The sequence below is a fragment of the Petaurus breviceps genome, unplaced genomic scaffold, assembly GCF_028583685.1.
Source record: "Petaurus breviceps papuanus isolate PSGF00001 unplaced genomic scaffold, PetGlider_PUasm1.0 79, whole genome shotgun sequence".
NCBI lineage: Eukaryota > Metazoa > Chordata > Mammalia > Diprotodontia > Petauridae > Petaurus > Petaurus breviceps.
The window spans coordinates 31,681,851-31,698,945 of record NW_027186523.1 but is presented as its reverse complement, the minus strand read 5'-3'; the positions used below and the strand labels follow the sequence as shown (position 1 = coordinate 31,698,945).

The window sequence follows — 17,095 nt, the reverse complement described above, 5'->3', positions numbered from 1 at the left end:
TGTTCTTTTTTTTTTTTTTTTTTTGCTTTTTGGAGGGCAATTGGGGTTAAGTGACTTGTCCAAGGTCACATGGCTAGTTTTTGTGTTAAGTGTCTGAGGCCAGATTTGAACTCAGGTCCTCCTGACTCCAGGGCCGGTGCTCTATTCACTGCGCCACCTAGCCACCCCTTGGGGATTTCTTGGTAAAGATACTGGACTGGTTTGTCATTTCCTTCTCTACTGGGTTAAAGCAAACAGAGTTTAAGCAAGTTGCCCAAGGCCACACAGCAATAAGTGTCTGAGCCCGAATTTAAACTCATGTCTTCCTGAGTCTAGGCCTGGTGCTCTTTTCACTGTGCCACCTAGCTGCCCAATCATAAGATTCCCAAGATACAAAGATATTTTCACCAGGTAATTATGTCCATAGAACTTTTGGGAACACAGAATTATATCAGTATCATATTATAGGAATAATGTTTTTTCATGTCAAAGTAACAGATATTCTTAGATTAACCTTTTATTTTACAAAATTTTAAAGATATAACATAAGACCATTGTAAACACAGAAAAATAAGAATCATATTTACAAAATCTTATCAACTTTACCCACAGATTTTTCACCTTTATCTTAAAATTATATATCACAGCTAAGACTAAACTTGGGTAATTTTCCAAAAACATGGAAAAATGATTGTCAAATTCACATTTTAGCTTGACTTTTTCTTTTTACATTTATGCTATCTATTTAATGAATATTTCCTTAGTTTAATATGTTTGTAAGTTCCTGCCATTAAAATGCACATTTTTCCAGGTATTTAAGATTTCTACACATATTTTGCATTTCCAAGGGTCTAACTCTAAAAAATGGTGGATGTCATTAAGATTACTAACAAATGGTTCTTCCTTCACAACAGAGTTACACGAGTTAATTAATGAATTAGGTAATTCTTGGTTTCCTATGTATGGATATTAGCCCAAGTTAATTTTTAGTGGTACCATGTATAGTATCAGTGATATAAGTTTATGGACTCACAACAAAAAATTCAAAAAAGATCTGCTTAAGCTTTTTAAACTGAAGAATAAACTAAACTCTTGAGAATAAGGGTCCCATTCTGTCCCATTCTAAGAGTCCCCTGCAATTCAGGGTTAAATTAAGCTATATTTGTGATCATAGCATAACTAAGAAGCTTACAGCCTCATTTAGTGATGCAGTACTCTGGAGAAGAAGGCATCATTTTGGCCAGCTCTAGCTTAGTTTATTCCTACTGAAAGTTGATGATCCTAGTCTTGATATTGGAATAAAACAGATGCATACCTTCTAATAGGCAATTCTTCACAATATTAAGTCTGAGGAATTTTGTGAGAAAGGAAGAGATTTAGAAAAACTCTGGAAGAAGATGCCCAATGACATTGGCCCAACTTTGGCCCATTGACAAAAGACTTAAAAGAAGATGTTTCTTGAATATCTATATACTAACAAATCTATGTACTACCAGATTCCAAAGTGTGACACTAAATCCTCCATAAAATCAACATAGTTTCCAGGCATACCAGCAGACTTTTTGACAAAGAAAGTTTCACTTTAGGGCTATCTTCTATCACTTGACATCATGTAAGATAACATACATTTATAGTAAATTCTTTCATATATTAGCCACTTTATATATTAGTTGAAATAAATACTGTGTATTTTTTTTACTCAAAGCCAAAGTTACCTATTTTAAAATATTGGCATTTTTAATATGAAAAATAGATAAGATTAAGCAAAATATAAAACATATGTTTGAAATCCTTTTAAGTAGACATATTTCCTTTGAAACATTCACCAACAGTTTGTATTTTTCTCATTGCTAAGATTCATTTTCCATTTGAAAATTTCTTAATTTTATGTCAGATACATTGTGATTAAACACATGATTTCCACATTTAGCTGGATAATGATTTGATGGTTGGTGTATTTCATACAATTTGGAACAAAACATTTTCCTTCTTAAAGTGCTGACTTTATATACCATTTTTAGCTAACATAGCTATGAGCTGAATGTTTTGGAAAATAAATTGTGGTCACTGGAAGCAATTATTTACCCTATTCTATGAAAACAATAGTTATAAAGTAATGAACAAAACATGCGACTTTATTAAACATAATTTGAATACTTTCCTACCAGATTGGAAAGAATCACTGAAAAGTTTAAGAGCAAATGTGTTTAGGCTGATTCAAATATAATACATAGTGGGTTATTGTAGCATTTTTTGGGTGCTCAGCACATTTCATAGGATAGCATTGTTGACCTTTCAGATAAATGTAGTTTCTACAATAGCTAAATTAGGCATACTGTTTGTTTTGTTTTGTTTTTAGAAATTCCATGCAGTATGATGTATGCCTCACTAATTGATTAATGATAAAGAATCAAGAGGTTGTGTTTTTTTTTCTCTTTGAAAGAAACAATATACTAATCATGGGAAGATAATATATAGGTTACAATTAGAAAATCCCACTTTGAACTATCTGTGGTAAATATATTAGGAACAATTTTAGAAAACTTAATTTTCTATATGGAAAAACATTTTATTACAAAAAAAAATGACCTTTATAGTATTTTGACTTGCAAACAAATCCTTCATTTTCCCCTCCCCTAAAAAACCCTCCCCTCTAACCAGTAGTCTGACACAAATGTGCAACCATAAATAAGAAACCATTGTGCATAATGAACAGAGAACAGATTTTTTTTTTATATTAAAGCAGTCTTTGGTATCAAGCATCTGACAAGTTTATGAACAGCAAACAGATTGTCTTTAAACAATGGTTGCCAAGTAATATTATTTCCAACTGCTTTTATGGCTTGCAAATTCTAAAAAATGTTGAGATATTTTCAGATAGTAATATGAATATTCTTTCATAACAATATATAGAAAAGCATGGTCCATAAATAAGACTGCTTAGTAATTATTATCTGAAGATATATAATAGATATAGAGTCAGGCCTTATTTAAATGAGAAAATTCCAGGATATGCGTTAGACACATAGGGAAACAAAAAGGTAGCAGAATCACAGTTTATTCAGTTTTGTAACAGTGTAACTTATGACTTGAAAAAGTTTGTGCACCAGAAGTGTCTAACTCATACCCAGGTGTAGCTTACATGTGTTAAAACAGGCTATTTGGATGAAGAAATTGTTTTATTTGTCAAAAATATAGCTAATAAATGCCGTATCTCTACAAAAGGGGTATTTCAATTAAAACTTTTTGATTAATAGAGTTATAAATATAATTGAATTGAAATATAAACACCATTGTTTCCAAATGTACGTTTGGATAGTAGCAACAACAAAAAATTTAAGACTTTCACAAGACATTACTACTGTCATTTGTCTTATTTAAAATATTATGTCTGCTTTAAACTCATTAGATTGAGATATATTTTTGGTTATGGAAAGATTGTTTTAAGATTAACTGGGAGAAAACATCAAATTGTATTTAGAAGGCATTTATTGCAAAAGGGAAGGGAAGTAAAGAGAAGGGGAGAAGAAGGGAGGGGTAAAAAGTATAGAGAAGGGAAAATTCTGAGAAAAATAGATGAAATTAGAATGAGTAGTAACTTATGATGCAAGGAATTTTGGTCTAATCATCATTTTTGCCCTCTTGAAAGAATGTTTAAAGCCATTTGGTTCGCTATTAGTCATGCCAGGCCAGGTACCCCAGTAAATGCCATTGAAGACACCCCTGTATTTTTGGTGGTAGTATTTGCCATTTAAGTTTGCAGATAAGCAAGCATCAAACCACCAACCAGAACTGTAGTAATGTCCACAGTTTCCAGAGGGATACCTATCATTGTCTTTGTCTGGGGTAGTGAAAAATTTAAGGTCATGGTTATAATATTTGTTGAAATGGAGAGCATTTCCAGCAGTACCGCTATAATTACCAATATGTAAACGGTATTTGAGGTATTCATTGGCCACATAGAACTGATCATACAGAGCATACAATGTGACACCCTTAAAATCTTCAAGATCAATTCTAAGGACCATTTCCTTACTCTTGGTCAGAAGGTGAATGTTATCATTACCTAACCAGAACTCCCTACTGAGGTTTCCAAAGCCTTTTTTGTAGTCCTCCCACGTTCTGTTGAAGTTAGTGCTTCCATCTAGACGCTTCTGCAATACTGTCCATCCTCCACCCATGGTTTCCATGTCACAGTAAACATCAAAGCTTTTATTTCTTGAATCAGGTGTAACTTTGTAGATTCCATTGCTCTTTCTGCCTTTCTCATAATAATCCCAACAGTCTTTGTATATTAGGTGTTGTTGAATAGGAGCTGGTGGGGCAGGAGAGAAAAGATCATTTACTTGATTGACAAGTACAAATTATACTTACAAAGAATTATGGGTAAAAAGAATTTATAGGCACAAGAACATAGTTTGATATAAAAACTAAATAGTAATTAAAGAATAATAGCAAAAATGAAATTTCTAAATTGTTCTGTTAAACTGACTCAACTGATTTATCCTAATTTTGTAAAGCCCTGTTCTAGTTGTTGTTGTTGTGTAGTCATTTCAGTTGTATCCCCTTCTTCAAGAGTCCATTTGGGGTTTTCTTGACAAAGATACTGGAGTGGTTTGCTATTTCTTTCTACAGCTCATTTTATAGATAACTCAGTCATCCATAATACTTGTGACTAAGTTCTGGGTTTTGATGACAAGATCAGAGAACAGAATTAGGTTCTTTAACATGCACCTATTTTTATTCTGAAGTTTTGTAAACTGTGTGATCCCAGCTTTTCTAGGGTTGATGGAGCTGAAATCTGCATAGAAGAGCATCAGACTGCCTCCCTTTAATCTGATGGGGGGTCAGGAATGCAGCAGTCAGAACTCTAACTTCAGGTATGCCGCCAATCTTGTAACAAAACATGGCTAGGCATCTCATTCCGTCCCACAGGCCCATTGCTATGGCTACAAATGATCTCCAGTTTGTTATTACTAAAGACAGATACTATCAAGGGCAGAAGAATGCATGGGTTGGGAAATTTTATGTTTAAGCTACTAGGAAATTTCACTAGTGGGAAATTTTATGCCTAGGCAAAGTTGTCAGGGGATGAGACCACCAGAACTCATGAAATTTGGTGCCCAGAGACTCATAAAGTATAATTTTACTAAGTTATGGGGACAAAAGTACAGTTACCCTAGGAATAGTGCACAAACTACTAATGGGGTGTTATTGTCCAGGTGATGCCTGGATTTCACATTTATTGGATTTCCTTTATTCACACTGGTTTTAATCAGTCCCTGGCTACCACACTTTGTGAGTTCTCCTCCTCATGGTCTCATACTCTGACAACCTTGCCTAGTAGTTGAGGATTATGCAAACTGACTTCCATTGTTTAGCAGAAGTTTACAGAATTCAGATAATGTCAACCTTTCTTTTTTTTTTTTTTAACACTCCTGACTAAATCTCTTGGAAATGTTTCAAGCCCTGACCATGTATTGATAGGAAAATGAACAAAATTCTTGTATTACACAAAAGGTATCTCATAATTAACCAATTACCTAGTAAGTCAGAATTATTATAGAATAAACTGTTCTTTGGGTGAAATTCTTTAACTTTTCTGATGCAACATAATCAAGAATAGCCAGATTTCCTGGATTAATTAGACTATGTTGAAAATTGGTTAAAGAAATTTCACTACCAACCAATTTTTATGAGAATTGATGGCTTCTGAAAGTGGATAAAATTTTTGTCAACTATATAGGCATGCTATGGATGTTCTTTTAGAACTCACACTGAATCATATATATATATATATATACACACACACACACACATACATACACACATATACATATATATATATGGCATACACATACATATACACATGCATCTGTTTATATATACATATATTCAAAGATAGAAATCCTCTAGTAGTCATTCAATTATAATCTAAATTGTTATAGATTAGAACCTCATTGTGATGTCATGTGTTACAATGTCATTTCTAATAGAATGTGCACCCAAACACATCCCTCAAGCTTCTGACACAGCAGCTTAAGGGGTCCTACTGGTTCCTGTGTTTCTGACTTAATGACCCTTAGACCCCATTCTCAGGAATGAAACTTTACTGAAGCTTTCCCCAAGGAATATACAAGGCCTGCCTTTGGCAGGAACCCTAAAACATTCCCTGGACACACCTGAACCCTAAGAATATCTAACCTGCTGGCCCTCTTTTGGAGACTCACAGTAGAGCTGCAGCTACAAGCTGCTATCAGGTTTTTCAGGAGCTACCAGAAATATCATCTGTGGTAGTCCCAGAACTCAGGCATGAAGCCAAAATCCGCAGGGAAACTTCAAGAGGTCCACTGTTAATCATATGACTGCTAGGGTGTGGATACAAGGTGTTATGCATTTATTTTTAGTGATTCTAGTATCACAACAACTGCCAGCCACAGTTACCGACAATGATGGTACCTTTCCTAAAGGTTGCTTGGAAGTAGTTATAAAAACCAAAGAAAAGTGTAACTATATTAAAGGAAATATCTATCTAAGGAAATCACTTTTTAAAAATATGAATAATGGCTTTAGAAAATGAAAAATCACTTTTTAAATGAACTGTTTTATAAATGTAAATTTAAAAATATATGATGCTGTTTAAAAACAAACACAGTACCCTACATATCTGGGGGTGGGATGAAGAGGTATTTTATTCTATAAAATTAAATGCTCTTGTGCTTATTAAACTTAAATGAGAAAGTTACCTCAATTGTCTAGTTCTTCTGATTCAGACTATAACTTGAAACATAGGATCATCTTAGATAATAGGTATAATTGAAAAGTATAAATTTAAAGTTATAGCTTACTATATAGCAAACTATCATAATCACCAAATTATAGCCAAGTTTTAATTTAATATGAACTACTGTTTTTACATAGAGAGGCTGTTCACTTTGAAAAATTCTTCTTAAATGTAGAAAAAAAAAGAAAACTTCATAAGAGTTTTTCAGTGCAGAAAGAGCCTAGAGATAGCATCACCTTAGGTCTTTAGGTGTATTACATTACTTTCCTATACATTTGTTATAAAATATATTTAGCTTATAACTGTAATAGAGAAAAATTCAATAAAATAAAAGGGAAATAATTCTTATTATAAGAAAATTTCATTTAACAGATGGATTGTGGACAGACTTCAAGAGCAATGTTTCGTGTGTGTGTGTGTGTGTATACACGTGTTTGTATTTGTATACTTAAGACTCCAGTATATTCTTTATAAATGTTCAAGAATCTTACTTTTTTCTGAAAAGTTAAAACTGTGGAAAGAAGTGACCGATGAATAGAGAACCTGGATAATAATACTGATTTCACAACCACTGTAAGAGTGACTTTGGGCAAGTCTCAAACCTTGCTTAATTTCCACACCTGAAAAATCAGGATAATAATAAAGGCCTTGTGATGATGAACTACTATACAAAGATAATGGTAAAAAGACTGAATACTAGATGTGATTAAAAGGCTCCTGTTTCATATGTCCCCTCACACCCATCTTTCCTGTACAATTTTTTAAAACTTTTATTTGGCTTGCTTAGAGGATTTGTACAAAGCTAGATAATTCATAGAATTATATTTAATGATTGATACTGTAGTTTTCTTGTTACAATTACATATACTCCTGTTTTGACTTTTATTAAGTGATTTAAAAGGAAATTTAGTTGTGACATCAAAATAACAAAATAAAGTATCAAGCTTAAGTTAATTTTTTGTGTAATACAATCTTCCAGTTGTTTCTTTAAGTTGATTCTAACTAAAGATTTATTTTCTTTTTAAAATGCCATAGTTCTGACCCCAACAAGAGAGAGAATGGATAAAGAAATCAAAGTGCATGTTAGTCCAAGAGTCTTATTTTTCATTGTAAAAATATTAGCTGCTTGCCAAAAATCTGTACTTAAAAGGATTATATGCCATTAGGAAATGTTAATGTGGAAAGACTTGCATAGATATGAACCCACATAATTGTTTTTATTCCACCCATAACAATCTCTTTTCCCCTTGATATTTGTGGTTATGTAATTTTGAACTAAAAAATGAAAATTTTTCATGGATCCTTGATTCTGCTTACTTAGAGAATTTAGTAAGTGGTGCTCAAACTCCATGAAATATTTCTAACAAAACTTTAAACACTGATGTGGATTTCAAGTAGATCTTTATTAACTAGATTGATTAAATGTATTAGAGAAAAATCATGAAGCAATCACACTGTATCTGTGGATGTTTTTCATCTGCTTTTATATGACATTAGCAATAATATGTTAGTGAGAGTTCTGTACAGATCTTGAAACAGAAGTGAAATTGAAAGTGCTCTCTAGTGGCATCAATAAAATTCAGTATAATTTTATGAACAAATTAGAGCTAGGCTCTTATTTTCAAAATTATATTAACTTTGTAGACATACAAAAAGGCTTATATGATTTACCCTTCTTACAATTTCACTTCTAGTTTTTATTTTCAAAATTTCAGATTATTTAGTATATAAAACTAAATGGTAACAGTACATATTTCACATACCTGAAATTATATGCTGTGCCGACTGGTTTGAACACCTAGATGAACATTGGCCATCCAAACTGTTCACCACTGATGTGAGATTAGCCACTTTGCTGTCAACATAATTTTCTATGTTGTTCATATTTACCAGGTTGAGATTCTCCAGGCGACCATGAAGTGAGTTAATTTCATCTTTTGCATCCTTCAGACTGGAAAACAGCTTGTTAACTTCACTTTCTAATTCCTTAATTCTGTTATCACTCTCCTTTTCAGGAGCTTTTGTGTTAGGCTGCACTGGTTCATTTCTTCCCATTTCTTGGTTATCATCAGCTTGCAGTTTGCATTCTTGGCAAGATTTCTTCAGATTATTTACAGTTTCCTTGAGATTCTGAACTTCTTTGAATACCTGTTCAATCATGCTAAATGACCTGGGTAGCTGGATGGTCAGGGAAGGCAGGTCCATCTGGTAAGAACACTCATCTCCTTCCTTACACTGCCCACTTGCTTCCAGCCTCACAGGACAAGCAGCAGCAAATTTTTCATCTTTTGTTTCCTCTGCTTTGTCTTCCACTGCTCCAGCATTATGAAAAGCTGGTACAATGGAGCTCAGCAAGTAAAAGTAAACTAACTTCATCTTTGCAGAGGAACTCACCCGAATGGGAAGTGTGCAGACTGGAGTAACTTCAATAGAGGCAGCTGCCTGTGAGGTAGCAGACTGAGTCAGGGCTTTTTGTATTCTCAGAAAAGGGTGGGAGTGCTTGCATCACAGCTTTCAGAAATATTAACAGCAGAGGAAAAGTAACTAGTCCTCACCAAATGTAATTTGTCAATGTGATTACTCCTGATCCTTAGCCAAAGCACTTTGTCCCTCACACTGGCACTTGCTTTGTTGCCCTTGAAGAGTGAATACACTTTACTTTTATGTTTGATGGTGTGAAATCAAATAAAATTCTTGGGTTTTAAGAAGTGATTTAAATAGTTTGGAAGCAATCAGTGAATTAAGTTGCACCTCAGTGCATTTTTTTTCTTTTTTGCTTTTCGGAGGGCAATTGGGGTTAAGTGACTTGCCCAAGGTCACAAGGCTAGTTTTTATGTTAAGTGTCTGAAGCCAGATCCAAACCCAGGTCCTCCTGACTCCAAGGCCAGTGCTGTATTCATTGTGTCACCTAGCTGCCCCCACCTCAGTGCATTTTTCAAAAATAAAAACAATTCATGAAAAAATGTGTTAGTAAACTAGATGATGTGAAACACAGCATGAATTTCAGGAGGATCAATGCAGCTCTTTTTCCCTTCTGAGGAAAGTACATTGTCATTTTCTTTTGTATCAGCCTTTCTAGCAAAACTTCTATAATTGTTCTGATTTTTTAAACACCAGAATTAGTGATCTTCACGATAAATTTTTATTTCATCCATTAAAAAAGGCAAGTGAACCTTAATAGTACCAACACACACACGCTGCATAAATACTGTATATACTATATATGTTATATTTACACTTACAGACATATATTAGATGTGTACATGTATATGTACACACATATATACATGTATACGTATATACATATATAGACATTCACATGTATGGGTGTATATATATGTGTGTGTTTATATAGATTTAGATATAGATACACACACACACATACACCCATCTATAGTACCCTAAAGGTTTGTCAAAGCAATTGGCATGTGTTATTTCATCTGCCCTTATAACAGCCCTGTGAGGTAGCAACTACTTTTATCCACATTTTGCAGATAAGGAAACTAAGCCCAAAAGAGTGACTTGATCAGGATCCACAAATACTAAATGTTTGTGAGGTAGTATTGGAACTTCCAAAACTTTGTCTTCTATGCCATGCTGGATGATTTAGAGTTTTACTCAATATTCTCATTATAGAATATAGTAGTAAAAAAATTGATTGAAATCTAGCAAAAGACTTAAGGCTTTTGCCAAAACCAGCTGCCCTTTCGCACTTACCTGTGCAAATAGCCTTAGAATCTTGGAATCATCGTTTATCCTTTCCCATTCTTTTTCCTTCTCTGCATTCCCACAAGTCTTATGAAGTCCTCTTAATCATCCCTGACCTCAAGGAGCTTACATTCTTTCGGGTGGAACAAATGTACGTAAATATGCATATATGGAATATGTACAAAAAATACAAGATAATTTGGGGGAGGAGAGCATGAGGAACTTGGGGAGGGGATCAAGTAAGTTTTCAGGTAGAGGGTGATGTTTGAATGGAAACTTGATGCAAAAGGAGATTCAAAGGTAGCAGTGGAATGCATTCCAGGCATAGTGAATAACCTTTTTCTCATGTCCCATAGAGAAGAAAAGTTCCCTCTATTATGTATGGACTCAGATTTTAGTCCTTTTAGTTTGCTGCTGAGTTAAATAAAGTATCCTCAGTGTCTAGTGTTTTAAGTACTAGCACAGGAATAGCAAGATGTTTTATGTGTGAGACAGATTCACATGTTACTAGAGAAAACTCTTGGTGGAGTCATGACCCAAAGAGTATCAATTATATCAATTATAGAGAATCCCACAATATGGAACTAAGGTCTTTGTGTGTCCAACATTTCATTAGCTATGGTTCTAAATAGCAATATTAAAACATACATGAGCAAAGAAGACAATATAACAACTTTATGTGCTGCAAAATCACAAACTTTAAATGTAGAAAAGAATATTATCTAATATATTATTAAGCATCCAGTTGTCATGCATTAAATACCACTGAAGGAAAACAGACTTTGTATTATATTGTATTCATACAATCAAAAAATAATCATTGAGCACCTACTTACACTATTTAGTGCTGTGGGGATACATTAGAATAATAAAACGTGGTGCCTTTCCTGAAATAGCTTATACTTTTTTTGTGGAAATAAAACCAAGACAAATGAAATTATTAGAATAAAATGAGCATTTTGAAGTATAGGTAAGATTAAGGTTTTTGCATAACAATATGCTATACTGATCAAATAAAATTAAAATATTAATTTAAACCAGTTTATTAAAAATACTAAATAATCGTAAATATCTTTATAATTTCTGGTGTAGGTTCTTGAAATTGATAAAATTTCCTTTCAAATTTGCCTTTGCCTTTCTTTGTCTCCCTAGCATTTAGCACAGTGCCTGGCATATAGTAGGTTTTTAATAAATGTTTATTGACTGAGTGATTGAAATACAAAGAGGAAAAATACTTCACTAAGCATCCTCTTATGGAAACAAATTTAATGAAGAGGTGAGAGCAGTATTCATGAGACAGTGAGAAAACTGATTAGAAGAGAGGGTTCTTAATGGACAGTAGTGGGAAATAAAATTAGGATGGTATAAAGTCATATGATGGAGGATTTTTGAAAAGTGGGCACACTTTCTAGTTGATGGAGGAAATAATAGAGAGCCATTGAAGGTTTCTGAGAAGAGGATGGTAAAACAGTGAGAGAAAGATTAATCTTGAAGCTGTCAGCTGAATAGATTGAAGATTAAAGGATCAGATAGGCCAGGTAGAACCATCCCTGTAATTTGGGTGTGAAGTGATCAAAGACCAAGAAGAAGACAGGTCATGGAGGAAAAGGTGGTTCTGAGACATTTCTAAGAATTGTTTATTACTGTAGCAGCAAGAAACCTAGCATACCCAGAATGCTGCTAGCATAGGTTCTTTGATCTGCTTTTCTAAAGGAAAGCAACTCAAAAGGGGTTAAAAATCTTAGTTTAATCAAACATTTATCATTTACCTAGTTCAGAGGAAAAAGTCAGCACCCTGAACTTCAGAGAAAATATAAATAGAAGTTACAAGCAGACAAAAATACAGGCAGAGCAACAGACAGGGCTTCTAACTATCTGACCATTACATACATACAAGTGTTTGTTACTGGAGAGAGAAACACAAACATCTGGGTTTTCAAAGTTGGGCTAGAAATCTTGGAGTCATCATTGCTCTTCCTTTCTCCTTCATTCCTTATATTCTACTTTCTAAATGTAATGGAAGGGAATTTGAAGACCTTCCCTGCTTTGAAAATAAACTCTGCCCCCTAATAGGCTGAATGTGGTTACGTGGAGCCTGTGGTGGGAAGAGTTTGCTGAAGGGTAGATCTATTTTTGCTTTACCTTTGTATGAGATAAGAATTGCTACCCCTGCTTTTTTTACTTAAGCTGAGGCATGATATATTTTACTCCAGCCTTTTATCTTTACCCTGTGTGTATCCCTCTGTTTCAGATGTGTTTCTTGTAAACAGCATATTGTAAGATTATGGTTTTTGATCCATTCTGCTATCCTCCTCCATTTTATGGGAGAGTTCATCCCATTCATGTTCACAGTTATGATTACTATCTGTATATTTCTCTCCATCCTATTCCCTCCCCTATTTATGCTTTTATTTTTTTCCCCTCTCCCTTCCCTTCTTTAGGAGTTTTCCTTTTGAGCACTGCCTCCCTCAGTATTCCCTTCTTATCAGCCCCTCTTCCTTTTCCTCCCCTTCCCCCTTATTTCTTCCCTCCCTTCTAGCCACCCCTCCTTCCTTAGTGCTTGCCCCCTCCTACTGCCTGTAGGATATGATAGATTTTTATACTTAGTATAGTATGTTATTTCTTCTTTGAACCAAGATTGACAAGAACATATCTCATGAAATACTCCTCTCCCTCCAATCTTTCCCTCTATTATGATTCATTTTGTGTCTCTTCTCAATAGAGTCCTATACTTAACTGGTTGTGTTATTCCTTCCTTGCACCAGAACCAATGAGGGAAATGCTCATATAATGCTCATCTCCCTCCCTTCTTTCCCTCTACTATATTGTTTTTATGCCTCTTTGTGTGGCATAATTTACCCTTTTCTGCTTCATTCTTTCCTCTTTTTCCATTGCAGTCCCTTTGCAGCCCTTAATAAGGTTTTTTTTTTAATCCTCATTTTGTGTAATTTATACCCACATCCTCTATACAGTTTGCTCTTAACAGTTTGCTCTTATTTAGTAACAGGGTGTGTGTGTGTGTGTGTGTGTGTTTATTTACATTTCTATTTCTCTTTTGCATCTTCTAATTGGAGGTTGAATTTTCCATTGAGCTCTGGCTTTTTCATCAGGAAGATATGGAAATCCATTATCTCGTTGAATGACCATCTCCTTACCTGGAAGAATATGTTCAGTTTCACTTGGTTGTAACCCGAGCTCTTTTGCCTTGTGAAAAATCATATTCCAGTTCCTCTGATCTTTCAGTATACAAGCTGCCAGATCCTGCGTGATCCTCACTGTGGTTCTGTGATATTTGAATTGTTTCCTTTTGGCTGCTTGTAGTATTTTATCCTTTACCTGGTAGTTCTGGAGTTTGTCCACAACATTTTGTGGACTTTTCAATTTAGGATCTCTTTCAGGAGGTGACTGGTGGATTCCCTCAATTTCTATTTTACCCTCTGGTTCTAGTATCTCAGGGCAGTTTTCCTTGATGAGCTCTTGGAAGATGTTGTCCAGGATAATTTTTTCATCATGATTTTCTGGTAGGCCTATGATTCTCAGATTACCTCTCCTGGATCTGTTTTCCAGGTCAGTTATTTTTCCATTGAGATATTTTACCTCTTTTTCTAATTTTTCATTCTTGATGTTTTGACTGATTCTTGGTTCCTCATAGAGTTAATTGATTCAATTTGGTTGATAATAGTTTTTAGTGAATTATTTTCCTCAGTTAGTTTTTGAAGCTCCTTTTCCCTATCACACATTTTTCTTTTTAAGAAGCTGTTTTCTTCATTGCAATGTTTTTCTAATTTTGCAATTTTGATTTTAAAAGAATTATTCATTTTATCTTCTATCTCTCTAATTTGGTTTTCAAAGTTCTTTTTGAGCTCATCTAAGAATGCTTTCTGTGCTTGAGACTAGTTCCCTGTTGAGGCTTCAGCTGTGGGTATGGAGTCAACACTGTCTCCCCCTGAATGTGTTATCTCCCTCTCACAATAGTAGGACTCCAGAGTCTTTGTCTTTGCAGTCTGCTTTTTACCCATTTTGAGGCAGGGCCCTAGCCACACCCTTCCCCTAGGGTTCCCAAGCCTTTACTGTTTAAAGTTTTGCTTTGGGGCAATAATTACTATGTTTTCAGGGTGGGGGGGTGATTGGAGCAGCTGGGGTTCAGTCTGCCATCCTGGTCCCTGGAGGTCTAGATTGGGGCTTTTTAAATTCCCAGGCTGTGGGTTGGTAGTCCTAGGAGTAGCTGGTACCACTGCCAGGGGCCCTGCATTTGACTCTTACCCAGCTCTGTCCAGTCCCAGCCCTGCAGTGATAGGCCTGGCAATGGCCCTTGCAGTTGGTAGGTCAACTTGCTGCCACATTGATCAGGCTTCTTCTGGGCCTCTGCTCCGACCCCTGTCATATTCCAGGTCTCAAGTTATACCTTTTTTAGTTCTTTTTCTTTGTAGACAATATTAGAAAATATACATAAGAGAAAATCTATACATACTTTGGATCAAGGTCTTGGAATAAAATTTTATTTTCATTACTAGAATCCAGAAAAAAAAAAGAAGGAAACTGACTTTATGGAACAATATTTACAAAAAAGTCAAGATTGCATCCTTTGAGAGAATGCTCTTCATCTCCTAAAATTCTTAGTTGCTTATCTATTATATTTAGAAGTCTTGGGGCGGCTAGGTGGCACAGTGAACAGAGCACCGGCCCTGGAGTCAGGAGGACCTGAGTTCAAATCCAGTCTCAGACACTTAACACTTATTAGTCATGTGACTTTGGGCAAGTCACTTAACCCCAATTGCCCTGCCTCTCCCCCCCCCCTCCAAAAAGCAAAAAAAAAAAAGTCTTGACAGTTTTTATTGCATGAAAATGTACTTTGCTGATAAAATCATATTAATTTTTTAATTTTAAACCAATTTACTAAAGTATACTATAACAATAAATGTCTTAATTGCTCTTATAGGCTCTTAAAACTGATAAAATTTACTTTCAAGTTTTTCATCTTTGAATATATTGAGCCTGCTTTCCACTTTAGTTGTAATGCTTTCCATGGAAAAACTTGAAACAAAGACTTGATTTCACTGGTGATTTTTGCAGTCCATGGAGAGGAAAAAAGCAGTCTGACAAATTTCATTCTGGTGAAAACTGAAATAACAATTGATAGGCTGGAGCACTTGCATTCAGCTAGATGCATGGCTTGGTTCCAGAATAATCAGAGTACACATCCAGATTTCAGAATCCTCTCTGGTCTGAACAACCCTGGGATTTCCAGTTGGCTTGTACAGGTAGTAGTCTAAAGGAGCCAGAAACCTTTAGAATAAAACCATATTTTCTGACTACATAGAACGCTAATGAAAATATTCAGTGTACACCAAAACTAACAAATATTATAAGTCACATGATATAATTATGGCACACATCTTCAATTAATAAGACATTCAGAGGGCAGCTAGGTGTTGCAGTGGGTTAGAGTGCCAGGCCTGGAGTCAGGAAGACTCATCATCCTGAGTGCAAATCTGGCCATAAACACTTACTAGCTGTATGATACAGACCAAGTTGCTTAACTGTGTTTGCCTCAGTTTCCTTATTTGTAAAATGAGCTGGAGAAGAAATAGCAAACCGCCCCAGTATCTTTGCCAAGAAAACCCCAAATGGGGTCAAGAAGAGTCAAGACACGATTGAACAACAAGGTATTCAGAGACATATAGGTCTCATTCCTGTTTTTTTTTTAATTTTTTAATTATTTTATATTTATCTGCACATCACCAGGCTATACTTGAAGCTTACCCAGGGATATCAGAGCTTTTGTTCCACTGGAATGACCTTTAAGATCCCTGGGTTACTTCCATGCCATGACGAAACACTTGTGCTAGGACTTGAGGGACTTTTTCATTGCATTCATCTCAACACCCTGGACTTTTTGTGTACTGTGTATGGAACTGTTGCATATTTCTGTTGGAATTTGCCCTTACTTTAAAAAGAATGTGTATGCAAAGATGGAGCTCTTAGCAGGCCAGCCCCTAGTATTGATGGATTGATGGAAAGAAAAAGAGAGAAAGAGGAAAAGGAGAGCACTCCCACTGAAGTGAGATTGCGTTCAAAAGCAATGAGATGGCTGTTGTTGCTTTTTTTCTTACACACCAGGAGTTAAACATCTAAATAAGGGTGGTCTCTTTCAAAGCAGTCGAAGTGAGAATATGTTCACTCATTTCAATGGTACTGCTAATGTTCAGAACTCTTTTTGAATTTCCCTTTTGTAATTTCCTCCAGAACCTTTAGCACATTGATAAAATCACAGAGTCAGAAGAGGTTTCCTTTTAAACATCCTTCACCATAGCAAGAGAAGCAGCATAGTGTGGTGGATGGAGTCAGAAAGACCTGCGTTCACATTCTGCCTCAGTCACCTGCTGATTGTGTGACCTGAGGCAAGTCACATAAGCTCTAAATGCCCCAGCAGTACACCTTGGGTGGAGCACTGGGCCTAGAGTCAGGACACCCTGAGATCAAATCCTGCCTAACACTACCTATGTGATCCCAGGCAAATCACTTATTATCTGTGCCTCCATTTCCTCATCTATAAAATGGGGATAAAAATAGCACTTATTTCAGAGTTGTGAGGATCAAATTAATTAACATATGTAAAAGACT

General features: G+C 35.2%; 2 protein-coding genes across 2 annotated transcripts in view; one reads left to right on the top strand and one right to left on the bottom strand.

Moving 5' to 3' along the window:
- Positions 1 to 17,095, top strand: part of LOC138175894 (coiled-coil domain-containing protein 146-like) — a 245,301-nt gene that overhangs the window by 105,947 nt on the left and 122,259 nt on the right. The window lies entirely within an intron of this gene.
- LOC138175892 (fibroleukin-like) lies at positions 481 to 9,239 on the bottom strand. The gene is made up of 2 exons (XM_069106541.1): positions 8,527 to 9,239; positions 481 to 4,294 (listed from the first exon to the last, which is right to left on the bottom strand). Exons 1-2 carry the CDS (start codon positions 9,137 to 9,139, stop codon positions 3,579 to 3,581), a joined length of 1,329 nt encoding a protein of 442 aa, XP_068962642.1. The 5' UTR covers positions 9,140 to 9,239; the 3' UTR covers positions 481 to 3,578.